This window comes from Halichoerus grypus, chromosome 4 (assembly GCF_964656455.1).
Source record: "Halichoerus grypus chromosome 4, mHalGry1.hap1.1, whole genome shotgun sequence".
NCBI lineage: Eukaryota > Metazoa > Chordata > Mammalia > Carnivora > Phocidae > Halichoerus > Halichoerus grypus.
In genome coordinates, this window is record NC_135715.1 from 9,120,240 (window position 1) to 9,144,904 (window position 24,665).

General features: G+C 38.7%; 1 protein-coding gene across 6 annotated transcripts in view; it reads right to left on the reverse strand.

Annotated features, from left to right (window-relative positions):
- The window catches only part of TPP2 (tripeptidyl peptidase 2), a 70,195-nt gene that overhangs the window by 15,469 nt on the left and 30,061 nt on the right, over positions 1-24,665 (reverse strand). For 4 of the 6 annotated variants that reach the window (XR_013446861.1, XR_013446862.1, XM_036118109.2 and 1 more), the window contains exons 9-24: positions 23,662-23,789; positions 21,499-21,598; positions 17,614-17,762; positions 15,682-15,797; positions 14,969-15,137; positions 14,102-14,259; positions 13,521-13,597; positions 11,717-11,823; positions 9,904-10,058; positions 8,663-8,779; positions 8,322-8,422; positions 7,610-7,706; positions 6,653-6,790; positions 4,669-4,913; positions 4,333-4,411; positions 1,947-1,985 (exon numbers count right to left, since the gene is read on the reverse strand). Coding sequence is in view for 4 of the 6 variants with exons in the window: in XM_036118109.2 (XP_035974002.1) it covers positions 1,947-1,985; positions 4,333-4,411; positions 4,669-4,913; positions 6,653-6,790; positions 7,610-7,706; positions 8,322-8,422; positions 8,663-8,779; positions 9,904-10,058; positions 11,717-11,823; positions 13,521-13,597; positions 14,102-14,259; positions 14,969-15,137; positions 15,682-15,797; positions 17,614-17,762; positions 21,499-21,598; positions 23,662-23,789 (1,975 nt within the window). In the remaining 2 variants the exon portion in view is untranslated. The remainder of the gene's footprint in view (positions 1-1,946; positions 1,986-4,332; positions 4,412-4,668; positions 4,914-6,652; positions 6,791-7,609; positions 7,707-8,321; positions 8,423-8,662; positions 8,780-9,903; positions 10,059-11,716; positions 11,824-13,520; positions 13,598-14,101; positions 14,260-14,968; positions 15,138-15,681; positions 15,798-17,613; positions 17,763-21,498; positions 21,599-23,661; positions 23,790-24,665) is intronic. The other 2 variants (XM_036118110.2, XM_036118108.2) reach the window with 1 other exon arrangement.

Sequence of the window (24,665 nt, forward strand, 5' to 3'; positions counted from 1 at the left end):
ATTTTGTACCATTAAGTCTTGAGAAACTTTGATTACAATTTAAAAAGATAGTCAACAGCAATCTTCAGAGCAGAAATGCTGAAGTTCTTTAGAGTAGATACTTAAGAGTAAGTTTTCTAAAAAATCATATTATTTCTGCTAGTCACCGAGTATTTTGACAGTGTTTGGACAATATCCTTGAAAGTCAAATCTACCTGCAAAACTCGTAATTATTCTTTGGATAACGTAACATACCGCCATTTAAATTTTGGTTCAAAAATTACAATTTCCTTAAGTTCTTAAGTTATTAACAACTAAATTCAAAACTTTAATACCTTTACACAAACTAAAATAGTTATTTTAAAGATTAAAATCATACTGGAATGCTATTTATCATGTTAAAAGTAACTATACTCCTTCATATGACGATGAACTTAAAAAACGTAACCTGCATTTGCCAAATCGAAAGTCACTGAGACCCAAAGGACAAATCCATTGAGGATTATGCACCAAAAGCTAGTTGGTATTTTGTTCTGACAATAAATTAATATATAGACCTTTCTGGTAATGAGACTATAAGGCAGGGAGAACTGGGAAGAGGTAACTGTAGTTGCCCAAGTTCTTTATATATAAAGCTTTCCTAACCATCAAGTAATAATAACCTTCCTATTCACTTAATAGTTTCCTATCTTATACAATCTGATCCAAACAAAATCCACGAAAACTCCCAAAAGGTCAACCAAAATATACAATAGGAAGAAAAAACCCCAGCTATGCTTTTGTGATAAGCACCTTTTATTTTTAATGGGCTCCTAGAAGACCTTTTCCTCATTTTCTAAAGCAGTGGCTTTCAAGCTATTTTCAGGATGACCCAAAGATAAACAATCTATAAATAAACAGAAATTTGTTTTATGAGTCTGATGAATGACATTTCCTACTTTGTTTTCATGTTAAAGCTGGTTATATTTCATCAAATGAATGTACACGGCCCACAAATGGGTCACAACGCTCAGCTGAGAAACACTGGCCTACGGTGAAGTAGATATTCCTTTAACTGGAGGGATGACTCCCAGTGGGGCATTTCGCTCGAACAAAGTGTTTACCGCTACATGACAATATAAAATTACAGAAGTCTTTTAAATAAAGGAACTTCATCTGTTCTAAAATGGTGATCCCCAGTTTCACATCACTGTGAATTAAGAAACAGAGTTATCTCTTATTTATACCTTAAAATACAAATTCTCCTTGCAAAGCTTCCTGCCTGCAGAGGAGATCACTAACATGCTAAACGATGCCAGAGAGTGGAGTCTGTCTATCCCTTTCGCTAAGTGCACTCGAAGTACAATTCTACTTTTTCTTCGTTAAATTTGGCTCTAGCAGTCAATCAGAGACTGTCTAATAAGTTGTAGGAAGTTATGTTCTCAGTGTCAACTTTAACCCGGGGTGGACAGTCCTTGTGCCTGGGCCCCCTGCCCACTGCTCTGTCTCTGCTCCCCCAGCACCACGACACAGAGCAGGGAATAAACTTTTTTTTCAAATTCCTTAATATTTTAATAATCAAATCATCCAACTTAAGAATGTTTCTAGACTTTAAAAAGAATTGCTTTGGCTTATATAGCTAAGAAAAAAAATTACATTCATTTCTCTGTAGGATTTTAGATATGCAAAATTTCAAATATTACTATTTGGTATCATATCTGTGGCTAAGAGATGAATAGCAATCATTTTTTTTTTCTAGACACATGTAAAACAGGGGTCTTCCAGCGATTTATGGCAGGAAAAAAACGCTCCAGGAAAGCAGTATGTCAACACTGACAAGCTATAAGCACTATACTGCAGAACTTAAAGAAAGGAAACTAAGGGAGAGATTTTTTAAAAAAGATTTATAATAGGTGACAGAAAAAAAAGTTTAACTAATATGCAAATAAGGCTTTAAGACATCTTTTTTAAGAACTGACAATCAGTACCTTTTTAAATTTTCCTTGTCGTTTTGCTGCAGACTGCCCCTGGGAGTTAGAAGGACATTCTGTAAGAAAACATGCACCATCTACACAGGATGGAGACACCACCTCTGTCTAATTGTCTTCCAGTTTACGTCCCACCTGCGTGTGTCTCCGTACTTAGAAGGGTCAGGTCTACGATCAAAATGGCAGGCTTTTAAAGAAAGCAACATTGCCACTTTCACTTTAATAAAAATGCAATCAAATAGGTTATTCCTGAGGGCAAATGTTTTTCAACTCCGTATTTGAAAAACTGAGTACAGTAAAATCTATATTAGTTATCAAAACACTTTTAAAAACATTAAATTTAGCTGACAGTCTAGAGTCGGATTTCAAGGACGTCACAACGATCACATATGCCCAGGCATCATCATTCAAGGTGACCGTGAGAGGCAGAAGTAAAACAACACTCACCTTCCCAACTACCAAACCGGTGAGAAATGCAAAACTACGAGATAAGATTAAACAAACAAGGTGCTGGCAAGTATAATTAACTCTATGCCTTTAGGTTTTTGCTCTCTCTCAAGAAAATCTATCCCATAAGGAATTACCTGGTAAGTAGTAACTCCAGTTAATCCCATACTTTTATAATTTATGCCTCTGAAAAGAAGTAACTATCTCTGAATGGCTAAAAGTGCAGTTTTAATAACAATGCTTTTCTGTCATATCAATCCAAGGAAGCAGACACCTGAGAAGAGTTATCTGGGTGAGAACCCCATCTCCCCATCTAGGGAGCCCCACAGTTGGAAGCAGCCCTGCTGCCCAGGAAGTGAAGCCTACAAAAAAAGACTAGGACTTCTTAAATCAGCGCATCTATGAATTCCAGTGTCAGTGACTACTGATTCACTTCAAATGATACTAAAGTGTATATATAAATAAGTACAGTTGACCCCTGGACAACACGGGGGCTGGGGACACTACTTCACCCCCCAGTTGAAAATCCTTGTATAGACTCCCCCAAAACTTAATTATAAACAGCCTACTGTTGACTGGAAGCCTTAACGATAACATAAACAATCAAATAACATATTATTTTGTATATATTCTTATGTTAACGTAAGCTAGAGAAAATGTTATTGAGAAAATCACAAGGAAGAGAAAATATATTTATAGTACTGTACTATATTTACTGGAAAAAAAAACCCCACATATAAGTTGACCGCGCAGTTCAAACCCATGTTGTTCATGGGTCAACTGCAGTATCGACTGAAATGAGACTCAAGAAATGTCAGGGCAAACGATTTTTTCAAAGCACAGAATTCCTAAGTTACGCCTCTAAGACACCAGTAAGTGACTTCTGGTTCAATAGTGGCAAGAAGTAAGTATACTTGTTAAGATGCAAGAAATCCATTCAACTTGGTAATGGCATTTATGATTCCAGCATCAGGCAGTAGACCACTATGTGAGAACTGATGCTGAGGAGAAATGCAAAACTGCAAGAATGACAACTTTACTGGCATTGAACTAATATGATGACAGAAGGTGACAGATCCACATAAACACTATTCTCATAATATATAATGAAAACAGATGGAAAAGTTAAAATAGGTACCTATCCAGTTGTAATGTTTACCTCTACAATGTAAAAACCAGAAACATGTTTTTAATAGCATGATTTTAAAACTATAAAATAAAAGGCAATGCCAAAAGAAATACTCCTAATTATCTACACAATTATGCAAAATTCCAACAAGAGAAAGGTCTGTACAAGTGAGGAAAAATACTGCTCGTTAGAAATGATCTGACTAGTTTTCTAGAAGTAACCCAAGAAGACCTGACTTATTTTTATATCCACAATATTATGTTGGTTAAAATCCTATAAAATGTTCTAATTTTAAACATCCCATTCACTTAAGCCAAGTTTAATCTGGACCTCCATGTTTCAAGGGCAGTTCAAGTATATTAGTCATGCAAGGTAGGACCAATTCAGGGCCAAGTACTTAGGTCTGGGAAAAAAGAATACTAAATATTTTAAAATACAATCAAATCTTAATTGACCTTTACTGGTAATTTGGGAAAAAACTACTCAATTTTTTTCCCCCAGGGAGAGCTTCTCTTTTACCCATTCTAAAGGGTTGGATTAATTCCCATCTTTTAAAGGAATGGAAATTTTGGAATAGGTAATTACAGTGTTTAAAAAAAAAAAAAAAAAAAGGAGGGGCGCCTGGGTGGCTCAGTCGTTAAGCATCTGCCTTCGGCTCAGGTCATGATCCCAGGGTCCTGGGATCGAGCCCCGCATCGGGCTCCCTGCTCTGCGGGAAGCCTGCTTCTCCCTCTCCCACTCCCCCTGCTTACGTTCCCTCTCTTGGTTAAATAAATAAAATCTTTGGGGAAAAAAAAAAAGGATACTTACAGCTTTCTTCCCAAGTTCAGTCTTTGATAATGTTAAGGATCCTGCAAGGTAGCATCCAGGTCCTGCCCCTTTAGGTATTCTAGTAAGAAAGTTCAAAAGAAAAAAAAAGGAACTAAAGAGAAAGTCTCAGAAAGATAATCAAGGGGCAAAACATCAAAACAATCGCATTCTGAAATAATTCCCACAGCTCAGATTTCCAAAATCAAAGGGAGAAATAATCTTAGTCTAAAATGGTAAGTGACAACATACCATAAATTTAGCCCAATGTAATGATCTCACATGAAAAGATTACAGTATTTAAGATACACGTTAAGTGTAAGCAACACTGTCACTTACTTGTCATCAGGTAAGGAGGTAACAAAGAATGGTTGGTTATATTTGGGTGGTAATGTCAAATTACTTGATTTCTTCTTTCCTAGAAGTGCAAGGCTATGATTTTCATGAATATCTAAGCTCAAGGTATTAGACAACCTATGAGAAACAATGAATGGGAGATCTTTAAGACGTTCCAAATCGCTGATCTGCTCATGACGAATCTGTAGTCGAATTGTATAATCTCCTTTCTCCAGTTTCAAAGAATACTAAAAAAGACAAAGAACATTTGGAAAAAGGAAAGTTTAGCCAAGTCAACAGAAATTATAGTAAGAGGATAAACAGGAACAGTTACTACACACAGAGTGCTCACACTGTGTGAGGAAGAGTGCATGCGAGTGTGCGCGCCTACACACAAGGACCTGAGGGTGCAGGTGAGGAAGCAGGGCCAGGAACATCCCATGAATTGTCCAAGGCCACGTGCAGAGTAAAGGATAAGGGAGCTGAAGGCAGGTATGGCTCCAGAGCCCTCAATTTCCCACAATAGGCTATGCCCATACTCTCAGCTAAATCTGTATCTGCTCAAGACTGATAAAAGCAATGATCTTCTAGTTCATGAGTCTTTAGAAACATGTATAAAACACCACCAAAACTAGCAAAATTGAGGTGCCATATAATATCTAAGACAAATATACACACACATGTGTATACACAACTGGTAATCTTTATGTTATAACCAAAATGCCACACCTCTTTATCACAGGAAAAATAGGGAGCCAGCAGAGACAAATCCACTCTGCTCCACCTAGTTAACCTGCTCAGGAGCATGGCTGTATTCTGCATCAGCAGTATCTTCTGAGATTTTAAAAGCAACAAAGTAATGGCACTGCAATAATCCAGTCTGTACTGAGGAGATGTGACTTGGCTTGCTTTGAGGAAAAAAAAGAAATCATTCTCTGACTAGTTAACTGAAAAAAACCTGACGAATTATTTTCATTATTTGGCATAATATTATAGATGTTTACAGAAAATATCTCATTTCTTTGTAACAATATTTTAATCAGGGATAAAATTTCTATAAACTACTGATAAGGGGCACCTGGGTGGCTCAGTCGGTTGAGCATCTATCTGCCTTTGGCTCACGTCATGATCCCAAGGTCCTGGGATGAAGCCCTGCTCAGTGGGGAGTCTGCTTTTCCCTCTTCCTCTCCCCCATTGCTTGTGCTCTCTCTCTCACTCACTCTCTCTAATAAATAAAATCTTAAAAACAAACAAACAAAAAAACCTATATGATTAAGTTTTTCTCCCTTTAATACAACAGTGCCAAGCAAGTGATCGGCCTACACTGTGTTGAGTACACAGCTGTCTCAGGAAGAAATAAATCTGAAAGTTCTAATAAACACTTGGCACTGCTATATAGTGCTTTTCATCCAGTTCAGACCCGGGATCATTTCAAGGTGCTCATATTATCTTAGATGATTTGCTCCCTGCCATCAGATGTGTAGAAGCAGTGGGCAGGAAGAAGAAATAATTAAAATAAAAAGCTACACTAGGGGTGCCTGGGTGGCACAGTCGGGGAGCGTCCGACACTTGGTTTCAGCTTGGGCCTGATCTCGGGGTCATGAGATCGAGCCCTGTGCTGGGCTCTGTGCTCAGCGTGTGGTTTGCTTGGGTTTCTCTCTCCCTTTGCTCCCTCCCCTTCAAATAAATCTTTAAAAAAAAAAAAAAAAGCTACGCTGGCTAGTGTTCGCAAGCATCGTCCATGCCCTCCTCTATCCCAAAACTTGATTTAGCAGATCTACATGGCTGAGAGGCTGTCATAGTCCGTTTTATAATAAGACAACTAACTGAGCTTCTAGTGGTTATGTCAAAGAAATACAAAACTATAGCGTTAAAAAAACTCCAAACAAACCCAGAAAAACAAAAATTACCATAAATAGCAAATCAGAGATTCATTAGTTCAGGAAACAGCCTCAGTTAATTCTAAAAATCACTGCCAATTTTATACCTGATGTGGATAGGCATCTCCTGAACCCATCTGTCTTTTGTTCTGGTCAAATATAATCCACAGTTGGCTGTCAAATTCTGATTCATATAATAGTTCACAAAGTAGTGGGCAGCTTGGAGTTACTTCCCCACTCTTGGGCTATAAAAAAAAAAAAAGAATAATTATTTGATATAATTTATATGATTTCTAATGCAGATTTGTAATATTGCTGTTGATGAGATTTTTACATTACAAGTATTAAAAATATTTTCTTCTGGTAACCAATTTTAAAAATGCAGAACATCCAATATTTTGGCACTAATTAAAGGTATTTTTCTTTAACAAGTTTTTAAAAATACAAACCTAGCTATTTGTAAGCATTAATGAATACTATATATTCTTCAGTACCTCTAAGTACTTTTTAAAACTGAAATTTGACAATTCATTGAAATCAATCATCTCCTGAACATTAAAACCAAATTCATATTATGCTTCAATAAGAGTTTCGCTGAAATCTTACTGATCCTACATAAACTCTTAAGATTCTATATTTACAGTAGTCTCAACTACCTTTACTGCTCATTCAACCCAAGAGTTATTCTGACTTCTCACTGTTTTAACACCTGCTTCAGAGAAAAGCAATCAGACCCGCTCTCATAATCAGACAGCATCTGGCGCTGATGAGACCTCTAACCACTGGACAGGTACCACTGAACAGGTATCAATGAATACAAAAACTACGGCTCAAAGGCCAGGTCACCACTAAATTAGTTTATGACTTCAGACCCAAATAGTACTTGGACCATCAGAGATTATAATTTCCCAAAGAATAATTTCAAATTAACCAGTGTTAATTATTTGACTCTATTTCATACATATACACACACACATATATACTAAACTCCTTGTCTTTCTATTTTTGACTTTATGATTCATGAACAAAAAAGTTCATTTTGAGGTTATACTTTAAACACTTACCTGATGAAAGTTATAAGTCAGGATCATCTCATAAAGCTGACGATTATTTGGCAAAACATCTCGTGATCCTAAAGGTTTTGTTTTTGCACTCAGTGGGCTGTAATTGGACAAATGCGTAAGTAATTTGATTCAGGAGTTCATCTACTGAGAGAAAGGAAACTGTAACCAACAAAATCTATAACACAGTACAATAAAAGTGACAATAAGCATTCCTAAACTCTGTACTTCTCAGTATATTTTATAATATTTTAATCATCAGCTTATAGAATTCTTTACTGACTGAACCTTAGCAATACGTAGTGTTTAAAATTTGCAATATTATGGAAACATTTTCAAACGTAAACAAATAGTTCTTAACATAATCAGATCCCAATATTAGGGCAACAACTGCTAACAGTGTTAAGGACGGACAGGTCTTGACGTGCACCCTCCTGTCCACAAACTGCAGATGGCAACGCACATGTCACAGGAGGGGTCCTGCAGGTGCCACACTGAGAGCTTCACATACATGTTACTTAAGGCTCGGAGCTCCTGCTGGGGCTGCCTCTTAAGAGAGCTGCCAGGATTCCCAGGCTGCGAAGTCAGAAACTGCATTTTCATCTCCAGCACTCAGATGATTTCAAAAGATGACTCTTTTCAAAGAGTGTAAGAGATGTCCCCACTCCCACCACGCCAACGCTCAACACCTGTACCCTGAAACACTAAATGATACCGTAGGGTCTGGACCCAGCTCTTCAAAGTTATGCAAGGAGCCAGATCTTCATACTTCAAGGAGGACTGAACATCAAAACGATTGATTCCTTCCGACGCATGCTACAAAGAATATTTATCAAATTAGGTTCTCCAGCTTTATTGATAATAAACCGCATTTTTAAACATTTGGACCTAAAATAAACTTGTCTAATGCAAAGTTTATAAGCATCCATGAACAAAGACGACTGTTATTTTCAGAACCACAAGTAATCTGCCCATTAACATTTAAATCCAACCAGTGAATTATTTCTCAATAACACAAATAACTGACATTAAAAATGATGGAAATGTGGAACTTACAATGTTTAACTGAGGAGCAGTACACACTATTCCATGGAAAGAAATGGTATAATCAATATTGACATCACTAAGACTTGCCCACCAACGAGCAATGCAAAACTCAATTGCTTTCCCACCCTGTAAAGAACAATAAAAATCACAAATGTGTAAATCCCTTTTCTCATTTTCTTTCAAATTACTGAATATAAATAGTGTTTTAAAGCAATTCTAGCTTTTTGTACAGCTGTGTGTGGAGTTACAAAATTACAGTTGCAAAGGCAGAGTACAGGCGTTTAAACACACAGTTATCGACTCAGACTCCTACGGCGCTTGTCATAGAAGATCGGAGGCAGCTTTTGGGAGCACACACAACAAAATAATAGTGAAAACAAACTGGAATAAAAACTTCAGACCAAAGGAAAAATGGTAAGAACAATGATAAGAAAAGGCGTAGTACAGCTCTGTAAGGCAGAGTCAATACCCGCAGCTGAGTTTCAGGCTCAGAGCTGCCTGGCCATCAAAGCAAAATGAAATTATGGTCATTTACATCTTTCTCCCTATTAAAAAAAAATTAAAAACAAAAACCATTTTTAGTGCTGAGTTTTAAATTAGGTATTCTAGTAACCAGTATGTTACGAAGTCTGCAGGTGGGTCAGAGGACACCAGCACAGACAAGAGCACAAGCCGGCATCGGAGACCTAAGAGACACAGGAAGGACGCTATCACTGCGTGAACACACGAGGCAGCAGCCTTAAGGAAGAGCATCAGTCCGCTCGGCTTCTGTGGAGGAAGAACCACAGCCCAGGAAGGGTGGGGACCTGCCACACAGAGGTCATTCCGGTGGAAAGCAGCAGCGGCTTCACCTACACAGCAAAACAGCCTCCTGCAGTCTTCACAGCTGGGCATTAATAAAATAACAAGTAGAAAAATCTTAAATAAGGAAGTAATTTCCTGTGTGATGAGGAAACAATCCCAATCAAGCTCCACGGTATAAGCCATCAGAATCTAGCAGACCAGCACCTTCCTTTGACTACATTTATTGAAGAGTTCAAATGATTACTATTTACCTCCAACTTGGTCTCAAGTATCCCACTGAGACTACCCACCTTCCTACTTTGTTTATTTAGCGTTAATAAAATATTCAGCCCCAATACAGTCTGAATACAAACTATAAAATCAAATTCAAATACTGAGTCTTAGCCTATACCAAAAATAAAAAACGAAATCATTTTTGGGATTTCAAACCGGTAATTAAAACTTACTAAGACAGGAAAAGCTTCAGTCAGTGTTCCTTTTTCTGGAAGGGAACAAAACTTATAGAATTCATGACTTCGATACGCTCTTTGCTTCACAAGCTGCACCGCATGAAGAACAAACTTGGCTGACACCTCAGAAGAACACGAACACACAGTAACTTCTAAAATGAGAGGGGAGGAAGCCAAGTTTTAAACTGATAGGATTTAAAACAGACATATGATTGCTTTAATACCAACTTTTTAGAAAACGTCTCAAGAAAAAAAAAATGATATATTCAAAGGAAATCTGCATATTTCCTTAAAAACAAAGAATCAACAGAATATTAATCAAGATGAAAGGGTAGGAAAATAAATCAGTATTAAAATTAACAACTGCTATGCTGCAAACACCACGGAACAGCAAGCTGTCCATGGATGGACACAATTTTCCTAATCAGGTTATTTTCAAAACCCTTTGCCCCTCTGCTGCTATGAGGAAACTTGCTTTTAGCTGAAAAACCAACCAATTCCTGATAAAGAGAATTTTAATTTTAGAAATTTCGGTTTGTTATCATGCCTAAATTCCATTAGTGTCTATTTATTCAACTTCATTGATAACTTCCTAGAATCTCCCTCCTCTCTATTTCTAGAAAGTATGACCATCAACTACACATCCTCAGCTTTATTCTGAGGCCGAGCTGGAGGCAAAACCAAAATCACTGTGAAGCAGAATCAGCATCTTATCTAATGCACACCCACTCTAATACAGGGAACTTAAAGCAAGGCTTACGTCTCTGGTTCACAAGGTCAAGTGGGCGCAGAGCTCTGTGAACCTAATCAATTGCTAAGAATAAAAAATCTAGTGTTAGGACAGTATTTCTAATTATTTGAAATAGGACACATCTGCAGTACATTTTTTTTTTTTTTTGCTTTGATTCTTTATCTCCCCCATTTTACTGACACACAATTGACAAATAACATTGCATAAGTTTAAGGTGTACACTGTGAGGATTTGATATATACATATATACTGTAAAATCATTATCACAATAAGGTTAGTTAACACATCAATCACTTTACATTCACCAATTTTTTTTGGTAGTGAGACTATTTCAGATCTGACTTTTAGCAAATTTCAAGTACGTAATACAGTAGAGTTAACTACAGTCACCATGCTGGACATTAGATTCCTCGAACTTATTCACCTTATAAGTGAAAGTCTGTACTCTCTGACCACCGTCTTCCCATTTCCTCCCCCTCCCCCAGCACATTTCTAATCTAAGACTGCTGAATGCTCTGACCTACTTCCATTCTGGATCATTCAATAAATTCCTATTAAAAAAAACCTAATTATTTTCAATACCAACCAAGACAAATTATAATTAGAGCACTGTAATTACTGGCATTTACCATTGAAAAGATACTAGATTCAATGTTAATTAACCACAGATTTTCCTTCAGTATTATTAGTGTACATTTTATCAAAGCTCACTGTTCGACAACTCCATGGGGCCCTGTAAGAATTAGGTAGCCCAGAGTTGTTCAACAATACAATTCTGACTCTAATCATTAACAGATAAGGTATTATTCTAAATTAAGTTAAAATCTTGAATGTTAAAACGTCTTCAGACAGCCTGAATGATCTGATGTGTGAACAGTGCACAACAGTACGAGATCGTAACAGTATTTCAAACCCAACAGCCAATCTAGGGTGTCAGATGCTGTACTGTTATGACAGAAGCGTGCATTAGAGACATATACACTTTCTGTGGTCACAATCCTAGCAGAGATAGAAGGTACATAAAGATAAATGGTCAGGACAGACTCAAATGTTACTTACCAGCCCATGTTGCACCCTCAGGAACCTCAATAAAATGCCTTCGAATTTGACCAGGTTTAAAATGTACATCTGTCAAGGCTAGATCATAATGTGACGATTCGTTTACTCTGAAAATAAAAATAAATGGCCAAATGTGATGCTGTCACCCAGAGAGGCTTTATATCATAAGCCCATTGGGACTCTAGATTTTAATAGCTCATCAGAAACAAACACAGGGATTTAAAAGTTGGTTACAAAACAGTGTGCACAACATTATCTCATTTTTGCAACATGTCAGCGGTGGTAAGTTCCGGACAGCCCAGTGTAGATGATTTTTCTTTTTACTTGTCTATGCTACAATTTGTCTATAAGACACACATATACAGCTCCCTCATTCACAGGATTTCCCTATTATTAGAATCTGAACTATCATGAGTCCTAAATATTAAAATCAAAGGTGATGTTTTGTGTCACTGATTCTGTCTTATAGCTCTGAGACTGGTACCAAACTCCTTATATAGCTCCAAAATACCCCGCGCCATCATGACACAGGAAAGAAGAAAACTATTTCCATAGCATTTTTGTAAGAAACCAGTGACACATAAAGGTCAAATGTGTAATTTTCTACTATGGAAACCTAAAGAATATGCAAGGGACAAATTTTAGTCGGTATGACAAACATTTAATGAGCGCCCAGTATATATACGAGGCACTGTTGTTAAGAGCTACAAATACACTGAATACATTTTCCTTTGCCCTGGCCAATCTCAGGAGGACAGAAAAACCACCAGAAACATTTAACATAATATGCTCTGGGTGGACAAAAGTGTTAGTGGAAAAGACATAAAAGATACGTGGTTCGTGGAAAAGCTTCCTGAAGGAGATGATGTCTCAGCTGATTCCTGAATCTTATAAATTATCTTGTCTAATTTCCTACTGGACTTCAGGGAAAATCTGAGAATTTAAGTATTCTGCAATTTCTCCGTGTGTGTGTCACTTTTTATCTCCTGAATCTCATCTTAAGTTTCTTACGGGCTGAGACCTGCTGCATACTTAGTATTTACCAGTTAACTAACTCAGTACAAACTATTAACTGAGAACTCTCCGTTGTCTCCAGAATTCTCCTCTCAATCTTGTCCTTCATCTACTGAACAGTTTGTTTTGTTCTGAAGATACTGTACAATGGGCAGCACAGAGGAACCTGTAGGACACAGTCCCTGAGTCTTCAGTGGGCTCACAGTCAAATGGCGTAAACCAAAACTGACAACGTCTTGGCTAAAGTCTGTACCGCAGACGGGGTGACGGGAAATGCTGGCTCTGAAGGACTGCTGTTTGCTATTTTAGAGAGCATGATCCTGGGCAGAGCCACCAACAGATCTTAAACAGGAAGCAGTACGACGGGAGCAGAGTTCCTCGGTTCTGGGGTAAAAGACAAGATGGGAAGGGAGAGTCTGGAAACAGTGACAGAAGTGGTAGAACCAGAGAAAACAGTGATCCCACAGATGGGGTGCGACGGAGGAGGGGGGTGAGGGATGAAGAAGGGACGAAGTAATACTGTCTAATACTGCAGATGGATCAGACGGGGCACTGTCATCCCAGTGGAGTTCTGGCACAGGGAAAGGGCACGGGAGATGCCACCGGGGATTCTCACAGTCAACAAGCAATAGAAAGACCACATCGCACTTGAATTTTGTGAGCAAGAAGCAGAACTAAAGCCCAGTTACCTGATTCTGGTCTATTCATCCTTTAAAAGTTCACACTATTTCCATAAATAGCCATTAAAAAATTCCATGTAACAGTAAGCTGTTGGTAACTTGTTACTTACTTGGTTGCTATAACTGCAGTGATTGGAACTCTGAACAGAGGACCTGCATTAGGGGATGCTATATCATAGCCACATACCTTGAAAAAAGAGTAAGTTTCAGTATCCATAAACTTTTACAAGAGAAAAAGAAAAAAAAAAGTGAAATCTAGTCACAGAGTAAGTTAATCTAACATTAAAATGTAAATGTCTTGGGGCGCCTGGGTGGCTCAGTCGTTAAGCATCTGCCTTCGGCTCAGGTCATGATCCCATGGTCCTGGGATCAAGCCCCACATCGGGCTCCCTGCTCCGCGGGAAGCCTGCTTCTCCCTCTCCCACTCCCCCTGCTTGTGTTCCCTCTCTCGCTGTGTCTCTCTCTGTCAAATAAATAAATAAAATCTTAAAAAAAAAAAAGTGAAGGTCTTAAACACAAGTTCATGCCAATTTTCTGACGTTGGGTCACATAATTAACAGCAAATAGCCTAAACAAATGCATGCATACCCACCCTTGACCACTTCAGACCAATGGGGAAAGAGACCACCACACAGGGCACTCTCACACATTTCAGAGTATTCAAAAAGTAGCACTGAAGATGCACCAATACCTCTGTATAATGTAATCCTTCTCTTAAGCCCCTGGGATCCACACGTATGTTTATGTGTCTACATTGATTCATGAGTTCCAAATGGCTGGGACACTGAACCCAAGATGAATTTGAAGTTAAAGCTAAATGAAGCTGAAGGGATATTTTTTCAGCGTTTTCTAGCACAAAAAAGACCAAAAATTAAAGATTAGTACTTTTTTCCTTTTCTTCCATTTTAAAAAGTTCTATCTTCTCATAAAATCTAGCAGATGAGTTTAATCAGCTGTAAAATGCACTAGGGCCTGGGCTTCCAAAACACAGCTTAAATAAAGCAGTCACAGAACCTTCCCTACATCTCAGGGCACTTGTGATCCATTCACACTTTATCCAACATGGCTGTAACCTTAAAATAAGGCGTTTTCATGAATATCTGTCATTACTGCATGCAGATAACAGCATCTGACTGAAAGGAAGATGCCAAGTACACAGTGGTGACTACTTCATTTACACCTCCTTGAGCTGCGGTTTTCCCTGGCTTCTTCTACTTCCCATTCTTCAACCGAAACTCTCTCTTACACCCAAGTAGTAAGAGTGGTAAAGAAAAGGAACTGGATGTTTTACTATCCACAATTCGATAAAACCCTGGGTCACTGAAGGCCCAGGCTACTGTTTTCCTCAGTGGTCACCAGGCTGAGCTGCGACAATACTGGGATCCCTGCTTTGCTATCACATCCATCCCCCTTAAAATATATATGATTTAAAATAATATTATTGTTAACTCATGTTTTCTCTTTAGAACATTAACCCATTTGGCATTTCTCTCATACGATAGTATTCATTCAAACCACAAATGTGAGCACTTCGGCTTACTGTCCATTTATTACTAACCGGTATTTTCCGGAAATACAGGTTCAATGCCAACGCCATGATCTGAAGGTGCAGCCACCTGAACAGGGTCTCGGAGGTAGATGCCGCGGTTATTTCCAACAGTAACAGTGAAACCTAATTTATTAGCAAATGATGTATTCTGAACGAGGTAGTCATAGGCTTTATCAACCTAATTAAAAGAATACAAACAGTAAAATATCAATGGTTCGGTCAAGAAAACATTTTGTTATAAATTACCAATTTGATTTCAGTTGTAAAAAAGTACAGGCGAAAAGCTAGTTTCTACATTCGCCTCTCTAAACTACGTGGTAACCCCACATAAGGGGGCAATTCTACCTTTTCAGACAAAGCACCAGCCCGATCACTCACCTCCAACTCCGCTCTCTAGATTCACACAGCTCGTCCCAAGTGACCAAAGCCAGGCACTCCTCCATACGCCATTAGATTCACAGGTTTTGCCCTCGCCATCTTCGCTTGGAATTTCTACCCTCCATATGACTTAGGTTTACTGTATTTCTCTCTTACTGAAACAAATTTGTCTCAACTACAAAATCTGATTTCGTATCCTCTTTGCTCACCAGTTCAGAAACTATTATGATCATATAACGGAGAATTAGATAAACTCAATCACTGTTACAACAGGAAATGTTATCCAGTAATAGCTAAGACCATATCTTAATGATTAATCTATTTTTCGTAACAAACAACACTACCTGAATAATACCATGTCCTTGGGCAAATACTTCTATATTGTCAGCCTTTACTGCAGTATTTTCTAGAGCTCTTCTGACTGAATGAACCGTGTAGTTAACGTTATTAGCTTTCAGACCTGAAATTTGAAAAAGCAAAAGCAAGAAAGGAGTATTAGAGAGTTTGCTACTTGAAACCTTCCTCCCCTCACCAGTAGAGAGAACATGCACATTCTCTGGCTTTAATGTCCTGTGTTTCAACACTCATTTCTTAATCTTTTTGAAAAAACTAAACTACAACAGCCTAACTCAAACTGCTAGCACCACGCAAGGATCTCATTCAGTAAAAATCGAGGTGTGCCCGTTATGCAAGGGCAGCAGTGTGCACTCTGCGAAGGTGATGCAAACGTGTGAAGCAGATACCTGAAGGCATTCGAATGACATTTTCTCTAAAACACTGCTGGTCAAGTGGGCACCCGGTTGGCTCAGATGGTAGAACACGTGACTCTTGATCTTGGGGTTGTAAGTTTGAGCCCCACATTGGGTGTGGAGATTACTTAAATCTTAAAACACTGCTGGTCAAACGATATGGTCGCCAGGGATACTAATCAACCTGGCTGTGTTACAGAAACCAAAGGAACTTACAACAAACCAGCAAAAAAGATGCTGAGGCCTGACCACAGCTCAATTAATTCAGCATCTTTGAGACTGAATCCCAGGTACTGATACTGACTAAAAGCTTCCTGGGTGATGCCAGGAGTAGCCAGGCTGGGAATGACTGTTCTGTGGGAAGGATATGGAAGCCACCAATTTGTCAATTTTGTGTTGAATACTGTTGTTAGAGATAAAAGATGAGTAATACCGCATTCCTGTCCACTCCAGAGTTCATCAAACGTATGCGCACTTACAATATGTTAAGAAACGAACAAAACAAACATGAAAGTATGCTGCTTTAAGAGTGAATCGAGAAAGGGGCGCCTGGGTGGCTCAGTCATTAAGCGTCTGCCTTCGGCTCAGGTCATGATCCCAGGGTCCTGGGATCCAGCCCCACACTGGGCTCCCTGCTCGGCGGGAGGCCTGCTTCTCCCTCTCCTACTCCCCTGCTTGTGTTCCTGCTCTCGCTATCTCTGTCAAGTAAATAAATAAAATCTTTAAGAGTGAATCAAGAAAGTGGCCAATTTCATCAGTGAGAATCCAAAAGAAGGGGACGCTTTATGAGGGGAAGGAACAGGAGTCGAATCTTACCAGAATGTACGGGAGTTTGCAAGGCCAAAAAATGGCACAAAAGAATTCTAGGCAGAGAGACTAAGCTGTACAAGGACGGGAGGCTGGAGCAACCCTGAGATGTGGTGAGGTTGAAGAGAACTAGAAATGAAGGCAGAGAGTCCTGGGACCTCATGAGAGGAACGCTCCTAAGGAGGACGCTTTGTGACAACCTGGTGACAGTAACTGAGTCCCAGTCAATGCCAATGCCACCTAATCAATACCGTGAGCCTCTGGCCCACCACCCCAGAAACTCCCACCTCCCTTCCCACTTTAGTTATCCCCACAGCAATATTACCTTTTAATGTGTAATATAAACTAATTTTAAATTCTATTTACAGTCTGTCTCCCACAGCTATGATAAATTCCACAGGGGCAGGTACTATTGAGCCAAAATAATGCTTGATAGTCATTAACAGCAAATAAATGTATTTGTTGAATGAATGAATACACATTCAAATCCTTATTATCACACAATTATTCGCCATCTTAAACTTTACTTTGAGCCAGGACATGACCAATTCCACACATTTTCTCACCATGAGAACTTCAGAAAACACAAATATCTGTCTGCAATAAAGTAAGAGAAATTTACTCAATTACTTTTTATGACCACTGCCTGACTTCATATTATCCTATAAACTGAAAACAAGAGTAAGTTAGACCAAGTAGAGCACTAAGCAATGTCCTTACCTGCAAGTATCAGGGCGATGCCCCCGCACGCGTTGGGAGAAGACATGGACGTCCCGTTCATTAGCTGAGTTCCTCTCAACGTCCAGTTGGGAACGGAAGCGATGGCTCCTCCTGGCGCGCTGACACTCACTCCAAGGGCCCCATCAGCACTAAAGGAAAAGCCATGAAAGTCTGTTTACGATGGTGAGAACTGGATCAACATGCGCATTCATAAAAAGGCCACTAGTCAAATAGATTAGAGTACAATACCATGGATAATTTGCAGTATTGGAATCAGTTGTAAAAAAAATACCCAGCACAGCTATTTCCCCGTTATGTAGCAATTATCTTCCTTAAAAGTGGACAAAATCTTGTGTGTTTGTATGTATCTGGGATTATGTGCAAAAGGTATCAGGGATCTTTCTGGAGGGAAAATAAATGGTCATTTCTCAGATTCCTTGATGAATGCACTTTTTTCTTGTCTGCAACAAGTAGAAGCTTTGCCTTTATCTGAAGTTTAACATAGCATCGTCCAATAGAAATATGTGAGACACAGAGGGCATTTATTTTTTAAAGATCTAATTTATTTATGTGAGAGAGACAGCATACACGCTTGCATATGCGCATGCCCAGCGGGGGGAAGGGCAGAGGAACAAGCAGACACCCCACTGAACTCTGAGCCCAACAGGGGGCTCCATCCCAGGACCCTGAGATCATGACCTGAGCCCAAGGCAGCCGCTTAACCAACTGAGCCACCCAGGCACCCCCAGAGGGCATTTAAAACTTTCCAAAAGCTGCATTTAAAAAAAGCTAATGAGAAACTGGTGAAATTTCTTTTAATAATGTATTTTATTTAACCCAACATATCCAAAATATAATTTCAGTATGTTATTAGTAGAAATAAACGAGTTAATTTATATTCTTTCTTGTACTAGTCTTAAATATCTCACGTACATCTCACACTTAGAGCACATCTCAATGCAGACTAACCTCACGTGACTCACAGCTGTCACACTGTCTGGCTCAAGTCCACGGGCCCCTCACTGAGGGCTCTTGACTCCATAGGGTAATGAGATAATGGACACATAATTCATCGCCATGTAGTCACCCAACACAAGCTCTGTCCCCCGCCCCAAGTAAAGGAATAACATGATGACACGCTAACTTCGTCTTCCCTGGAAGAGTGGCCGAAAGTTCCCCACAGAAGCTGTTGGCCCCTCCCTTCTACCACTCTTCTCCAACTGACTGGACTATTCTTATTACTGGCTAAGAATACTAGTGCACCTTGGTTTCAAATTTTCAGAGAGCTGAAATCAATGTAAATAAGATCCCCCTCCTGAAATGGGCTGGTGGCACCCCGTTTAGTGATTATCTTAAAATAAACACTGTTAGATAAAGACATATTGACCTGTAAAGACTTTCATACAGTATTATTGAGTGACAAAAGGTTACAGAGGTGCCTGAATACTGTGATCTCCCATTTATGTACAGGACAATGACTAAAAGAATGTGCACCAAAATGTCACCCAAACACATCACAGACAATGAGATTTAGGGTAATTTTTACTTTCTTCTTTGCACCGTCTATATTGTCTACCAACATTCACAATGAGCACGTGGTATCTTGTAACTGGAAGAGTCATAAATTCTAATTGACTACCCCCTGTTGCTCTCTATTCATTTTACACTACTCTGTTAGTGATTAATCACAAAGCATTTACTAAGTGCTCTAAAAAGGGTTCCATGACTCTGAGAAACAAACTGAGGGTTTTAGCGGGGAGGAGGGTGGGGGAATGGGTTAGCCTGGTGATGGGTATTAAAGAGGGCACATACTGCATGGAGCACTGGGTGTTATATGCAAACAATGAATCATGGAACACTACATCAAAAACTAATGATGTAAGGTATGGTGATTAACATAAGGTAATAAATAAAATTAAAAAGAAAAAATAAAGAGGATTCCATGATATGTAAATATAATTTTTATTAAAAAAATAAAATTTTGGGGTGCCTGGCTGGCTCAGTTGGTAGAGCTGTGTGTGACTCAATCTCAGGGCTGTGAGTTCAAGTCCCATGTTGGGCATGGAGCCTACTTAAAAAAAATAATAAATATACAAATAAAGTAAAATTTTCTTTACATATAACTTTCATATTCCTTATTAAAAAACTTTACATAAACATAAGTTTCCTTAAAAAAGCTAGTGATGTTTTTCTTCTAAAATGCAGTATGTAATAAAAATTTAAAACATGCTTATGTAGACAGTATTTGGTAATCCGTCTTTAAGAAATATGCCGTACTTGTAAACACCAGGAAGTCAAGTAAATTCTCTATGTCTGACAGTCTTTCCTGACAAAGAGGATTTTTCAAATAGTACACAGAATATGCCCCGTTCAGTGATCACTACTCAATGTTTTATACCCTAATAATTAAACCTAATAATTAAACCATGTATTTGCAATAATATTCCATGTTTATAGCACAGTAAACATGAACAAATTCTCTCAATTCCTAGAATAACTGGTTTGCGAACCAGTATCTCCTTAATCCAAGCTTCCCCCATAATTCATGAACTCATTTTTAAAGATTCTTTTTTTTATTTATTCATTTGAGACACAAAGATACACAGCGAGAGAGCACAAGCAGGGGGAGGGGGAGAGGGAGAAGCAGACTCCCGCTGAGCCAGGAGCTCGATGTGGGGCTCCATCCCAGGACCCCAGGATCATGACCTGAGCCGAAGGCAGACACTTAACAAGTGAGCCACCCAGGCGCCCATTCATGAACTCATTTTTCTTTCTTTTTTTTTTTAAAGATTTCATTTATTTATTTGACAGAGAGAGACACAGCGAGAGAGGGAACACAAGCAGGGGGGAGTGGGAGAGGGAGAAGCAGGCTTCCCGCGGAGCAGGGAGCCCGATGCGGGGCTCGATCCCAGGACCCCGGGATCATGACCTGAGCCGAAGGCAGATGCTTAACGACTGAGCCACCCAGGCGCCCCAATGAACTCATTTTTCTTGAAATAATTCTTTAAATGTTCTATGGGCAAATAAGACTAACAAAGACTGGTTTAAACATTCTTTGTTACTTTGTGCTTATATTGACTGTACATAAAATATTTCAAAATCAATTTTAGAAGAGAATCAATAAGTTTAATAATTAGTACTTTTATTAACTAAATATAAAACATGTAAACCTTTGCCAACTTTGACTCTGAATCCTGGCCACTCTTATTCAGATGTGGAGTTTTAGGCCAATTAGTTGGGCTGATGTGGGCAGTATATGGTGATGATACAGGAAAGGCTTGATAATCCACATGGAGACCTATAGCCTGAGTGCTTTCACGAACAGTTATAGTAAACTAATGAAATAAGTTTATTTTTTAAGAAGAAATTATCTAGGAAAGAGTAGGAAGATATCTGTAATTCAGAGGATTAAATTTGGCATTACCACATTTGACCTGATTCCAACCAATTTTTCTAATCTTTTTTTTTTTTTAAAAGATTTTGTTTGTCTATTTGAGAGAGAGAGAGAGCACAAGCAGGAGGAGTGGCAGAGGGAGAGGGAGAAGCAGGCTTCCCGCCGAGCAGGGAGCCCGATGCTGGGCTCGATCCCAGGACCCTGAGATCACAACCTGAGCCAAAGGCAGATACTAAACCAAATGGGCCACCCAGGTGTCCCCAATTTTTCTAATCTTATACTCAGAACAGTTATGTCATACATCTAACAATAAAATATCTGTAATTTATTCCTTTAATTATGTTTCCCTGAAATTAGATTGTTCCTCAAAATGAAAAAGTTGAAAAGTAAAAACCAAAAAGTACCTGGTAAAGTTACCAAAACTTTGTCCCTTCCCACCATGTAGTTTAACAAAATAGTTGTAACAGACCCGTGTACTACTCTCAACCTACCTGGGGCCTCTTGAAGACCATGTGTACTGATTTGCTGGTAATTTCTCTCTCAGAGAATACTCAGCAACCATCATATCAGGAGAAACATATGCACCAACACCTGTGGGATGAATTTCATCATGAACAAAAGGACATAAAATTAGATCCTAATTCTAAACCCACTGTTCACTCAGCTGTGTGACCGTGCGTAAATCACTCAATCACCCTGTACCACAGTCCTTGTTCATAAATGGAAAGAAAGAAAACTTAATAAGCAAGGAAAGTTTACTCTGTACCAGACATTAAACTAGGTGCTTTGGTTTTGAATATAAAAACACCTACCAGGATTATCATGTAGATTAAAGACAAAAATATACCTAAAACTGTGTGTGTAAAAGAAAAAGAGAAATTTGTTTTAAACTATAAAATATAACTTTAGGAAAATACCGGAATTAGTTTGCCTTCATTTTTAAATGACCATTGTATCCAAAATTCTACCCATAAAGTTGGCAGTATCCCTCTTCCACAAAATGGCTGTAAAAACGAGCAAACAGCAAAGACATTTAACATGCTGCAGTCTTCCAGATAAATATGTAAAGGCAGACTAGTCAAAAAGGCTCTAAATTCATAGACTTACAGGGATAAAACTCAGTTTCTTCATCCTAGAAATCTGGAAATGGCCTAGAAAGGGCTGAAAAAATGTACTAAATGTATAGTGACTGGCAGAGAAAAGACTTAGAATCCAGGTCGGCCAGCTCCTAATTCTTTACAACATACATACATGCAGAATAGAAGACTGGATAAAATATGTGAGTTAAGAGGATTTAGGTTAACAGTGCTGCCACTGTTATAAAAAAATTGTAATCACTTGTAAAATGTAGTTTAAATTTTTCAGTGAGTCTGGGGATAAGAAAATGCCAAAACACCGAGTACTGTGGGAGAAGGGTGGATTTTGATCTTTAAGTACCTTTCAGTTCTATTTTCTGTTTCATTTTAATTTGTGTATTTAAAATATCTAGAGAACCGAAATACAAAGGACAGATCACTGGTAGGCACTGTTGTCTCAACACACGATTTAACAATTACTTCAGCAAGAGGTTTTAAGTTATACAAAGCAAGCTACACCTTGCTTGAGATTTAGAAGCTATAAATAAAAGTACGCCCTATAAGCTAAGATCACTGTTATTTAAATTTTTTAAAGGACCAGTTTCTAAACTTGGATACCCAAATATTATTATGTATCTGTAACATCTACAATATCTGTATGCCTTTAATAATAACTATAATATGTATACATTCAAGCGGTTAATGATGTATACATCAGAAAAATTATTTGGGACCAAACAGCGTTTCTTGTCATGCATCCAATTACAAATGTTAAAAGGTAATAGCCTTATACTGATCTCAAATTTCAAAATAAAGGAAAAAATTCTAGGCCATCAATTATGACCTAGTTGTTCTCTGAGTTCATTATCCTCCTCACTCATGCCTTGTATTAAAAAAACAGGGGTGGGTGTTACGCTTTGTGGGTGTTTTCGCACAAGTTGGGAGCTACAGCTAATTTTATCATTTTCATATTATGTATGCAACTCATTTTGATCTCCCTTAACTCTTGTTGAGGGGCATCTTGCCCATCGAGTGCAGTGAAACAGACAACACCACATCATACCCAACAGACCGAACGGTGGAAGAGAAGCCACGTTCATAGAATAAATGTGTTTCAACTGCTTTTCTTCTCATTAATAAAGCTCCCTTTCTTGACATCTGATTCTCTCTGCATGCCCCAAGAGAAATTAAAGGAGGAAACTATACTATAAATAAGCAGTCATATACTATAAATAAAAAGTGAAGCAAGTCTCTGTGTTTATGTTGCTCACTTAGTCTGGAAAAGCCTTTCCTTGCTCATTTCTACCTATCGAAATCCTCACTGCCACGCTTCTTTCCGAAAGCCTCACCTGGATTCTTGAATCAGAAGTACCTGCACTTCTGCGAAGCCAGACGGCCCCTGTGCCTGCCTCACACCACTTCCTCCCTCCCGCCTCAGGGTAGCAGCTCTCTGCCAGACTCTGCCCTCCTGAGGGCACACACTCAAGGTCCACAGGGGCTTGCGTACAGCAGAGATACAAGTAACGTCAGATTCACTGCTTTTTTTAAACAAGTCTATTTCTCAAGCAGGAAGCTAACCTATGACACTGGATGTCGTTCCACCCGGACAGCCGACCGTAGAAAGACATGGACCGTTATTCCCAGCGCTTGAAACGTAAATGATGTTATGCTTCCACACTGCTTCACTGATTACTTCACAAATTCTCCTGAAACACAGAGAGAATTTCTTTGAACATAGAAAACAGTCCCATTTTTCAAGACATGTATTATTATACTGTGAAGAGATTTTTAAATACAGTTTTCATAAAAACCAAACTAAAAGATGGGTTCTTAGTAGTAGAACTCAAACAGCGGCTACAAGGAAGAGGTGTGCATTAGAAGCAAGGGACATTCGCAGACTATAAATGCTTAGCCTTATTCTCGGTGTGTATAATACCAAAATACTGTTAGAATGTGTGGTTGAGTAACTTTTGGCACATCCACCGTTGGTGGAACATGACACAGCCAAGCCAAGCGACACACCTCCGCTGGATTTTAGTGTAAGGAAGGAGTCATGAGACCAAGGTCAGTGTGGGAAGAATACTAGATTCAACGTGGAATATAGGTAGGGCCCAAAAGCAAATACTGCAATAATAGAAGGGACTGATTAGCTAGTGGGGAAACAGAGAGTTTGTCTTCCACCCTCCTCTTAATATATTATATTTAGAAATGACTCTGCAGGGGATTCCTACATATATTTATGATTAGTGGCAAAGGTGAAGGGGAACTAAGGAAATAGGGAGAACTTCAGAGTAAGATTTAAAATACAGAGTCTCGTTAGAACTGGACAGCAAACAAGAAATGTACTGGTATTAAATAAAGGAGATGAAGTTAGACCATTGAGAAAATGCAGTCAATAGAAAAAAGGCATACGGCCAAGAACGCCACAATCCTGAGTGGGAAGGGAAGAACATTAGGGAAAGATGACCTTAAAAGGATGAACGTCAAAGGAAGAAAGAAATACACTTAGGTAAAAAAAGGTACTGAGGCAAGAGAAGAGGGCAAGTTTATGTTCACGAAAGAAATGAGTGAGGATGACAGGG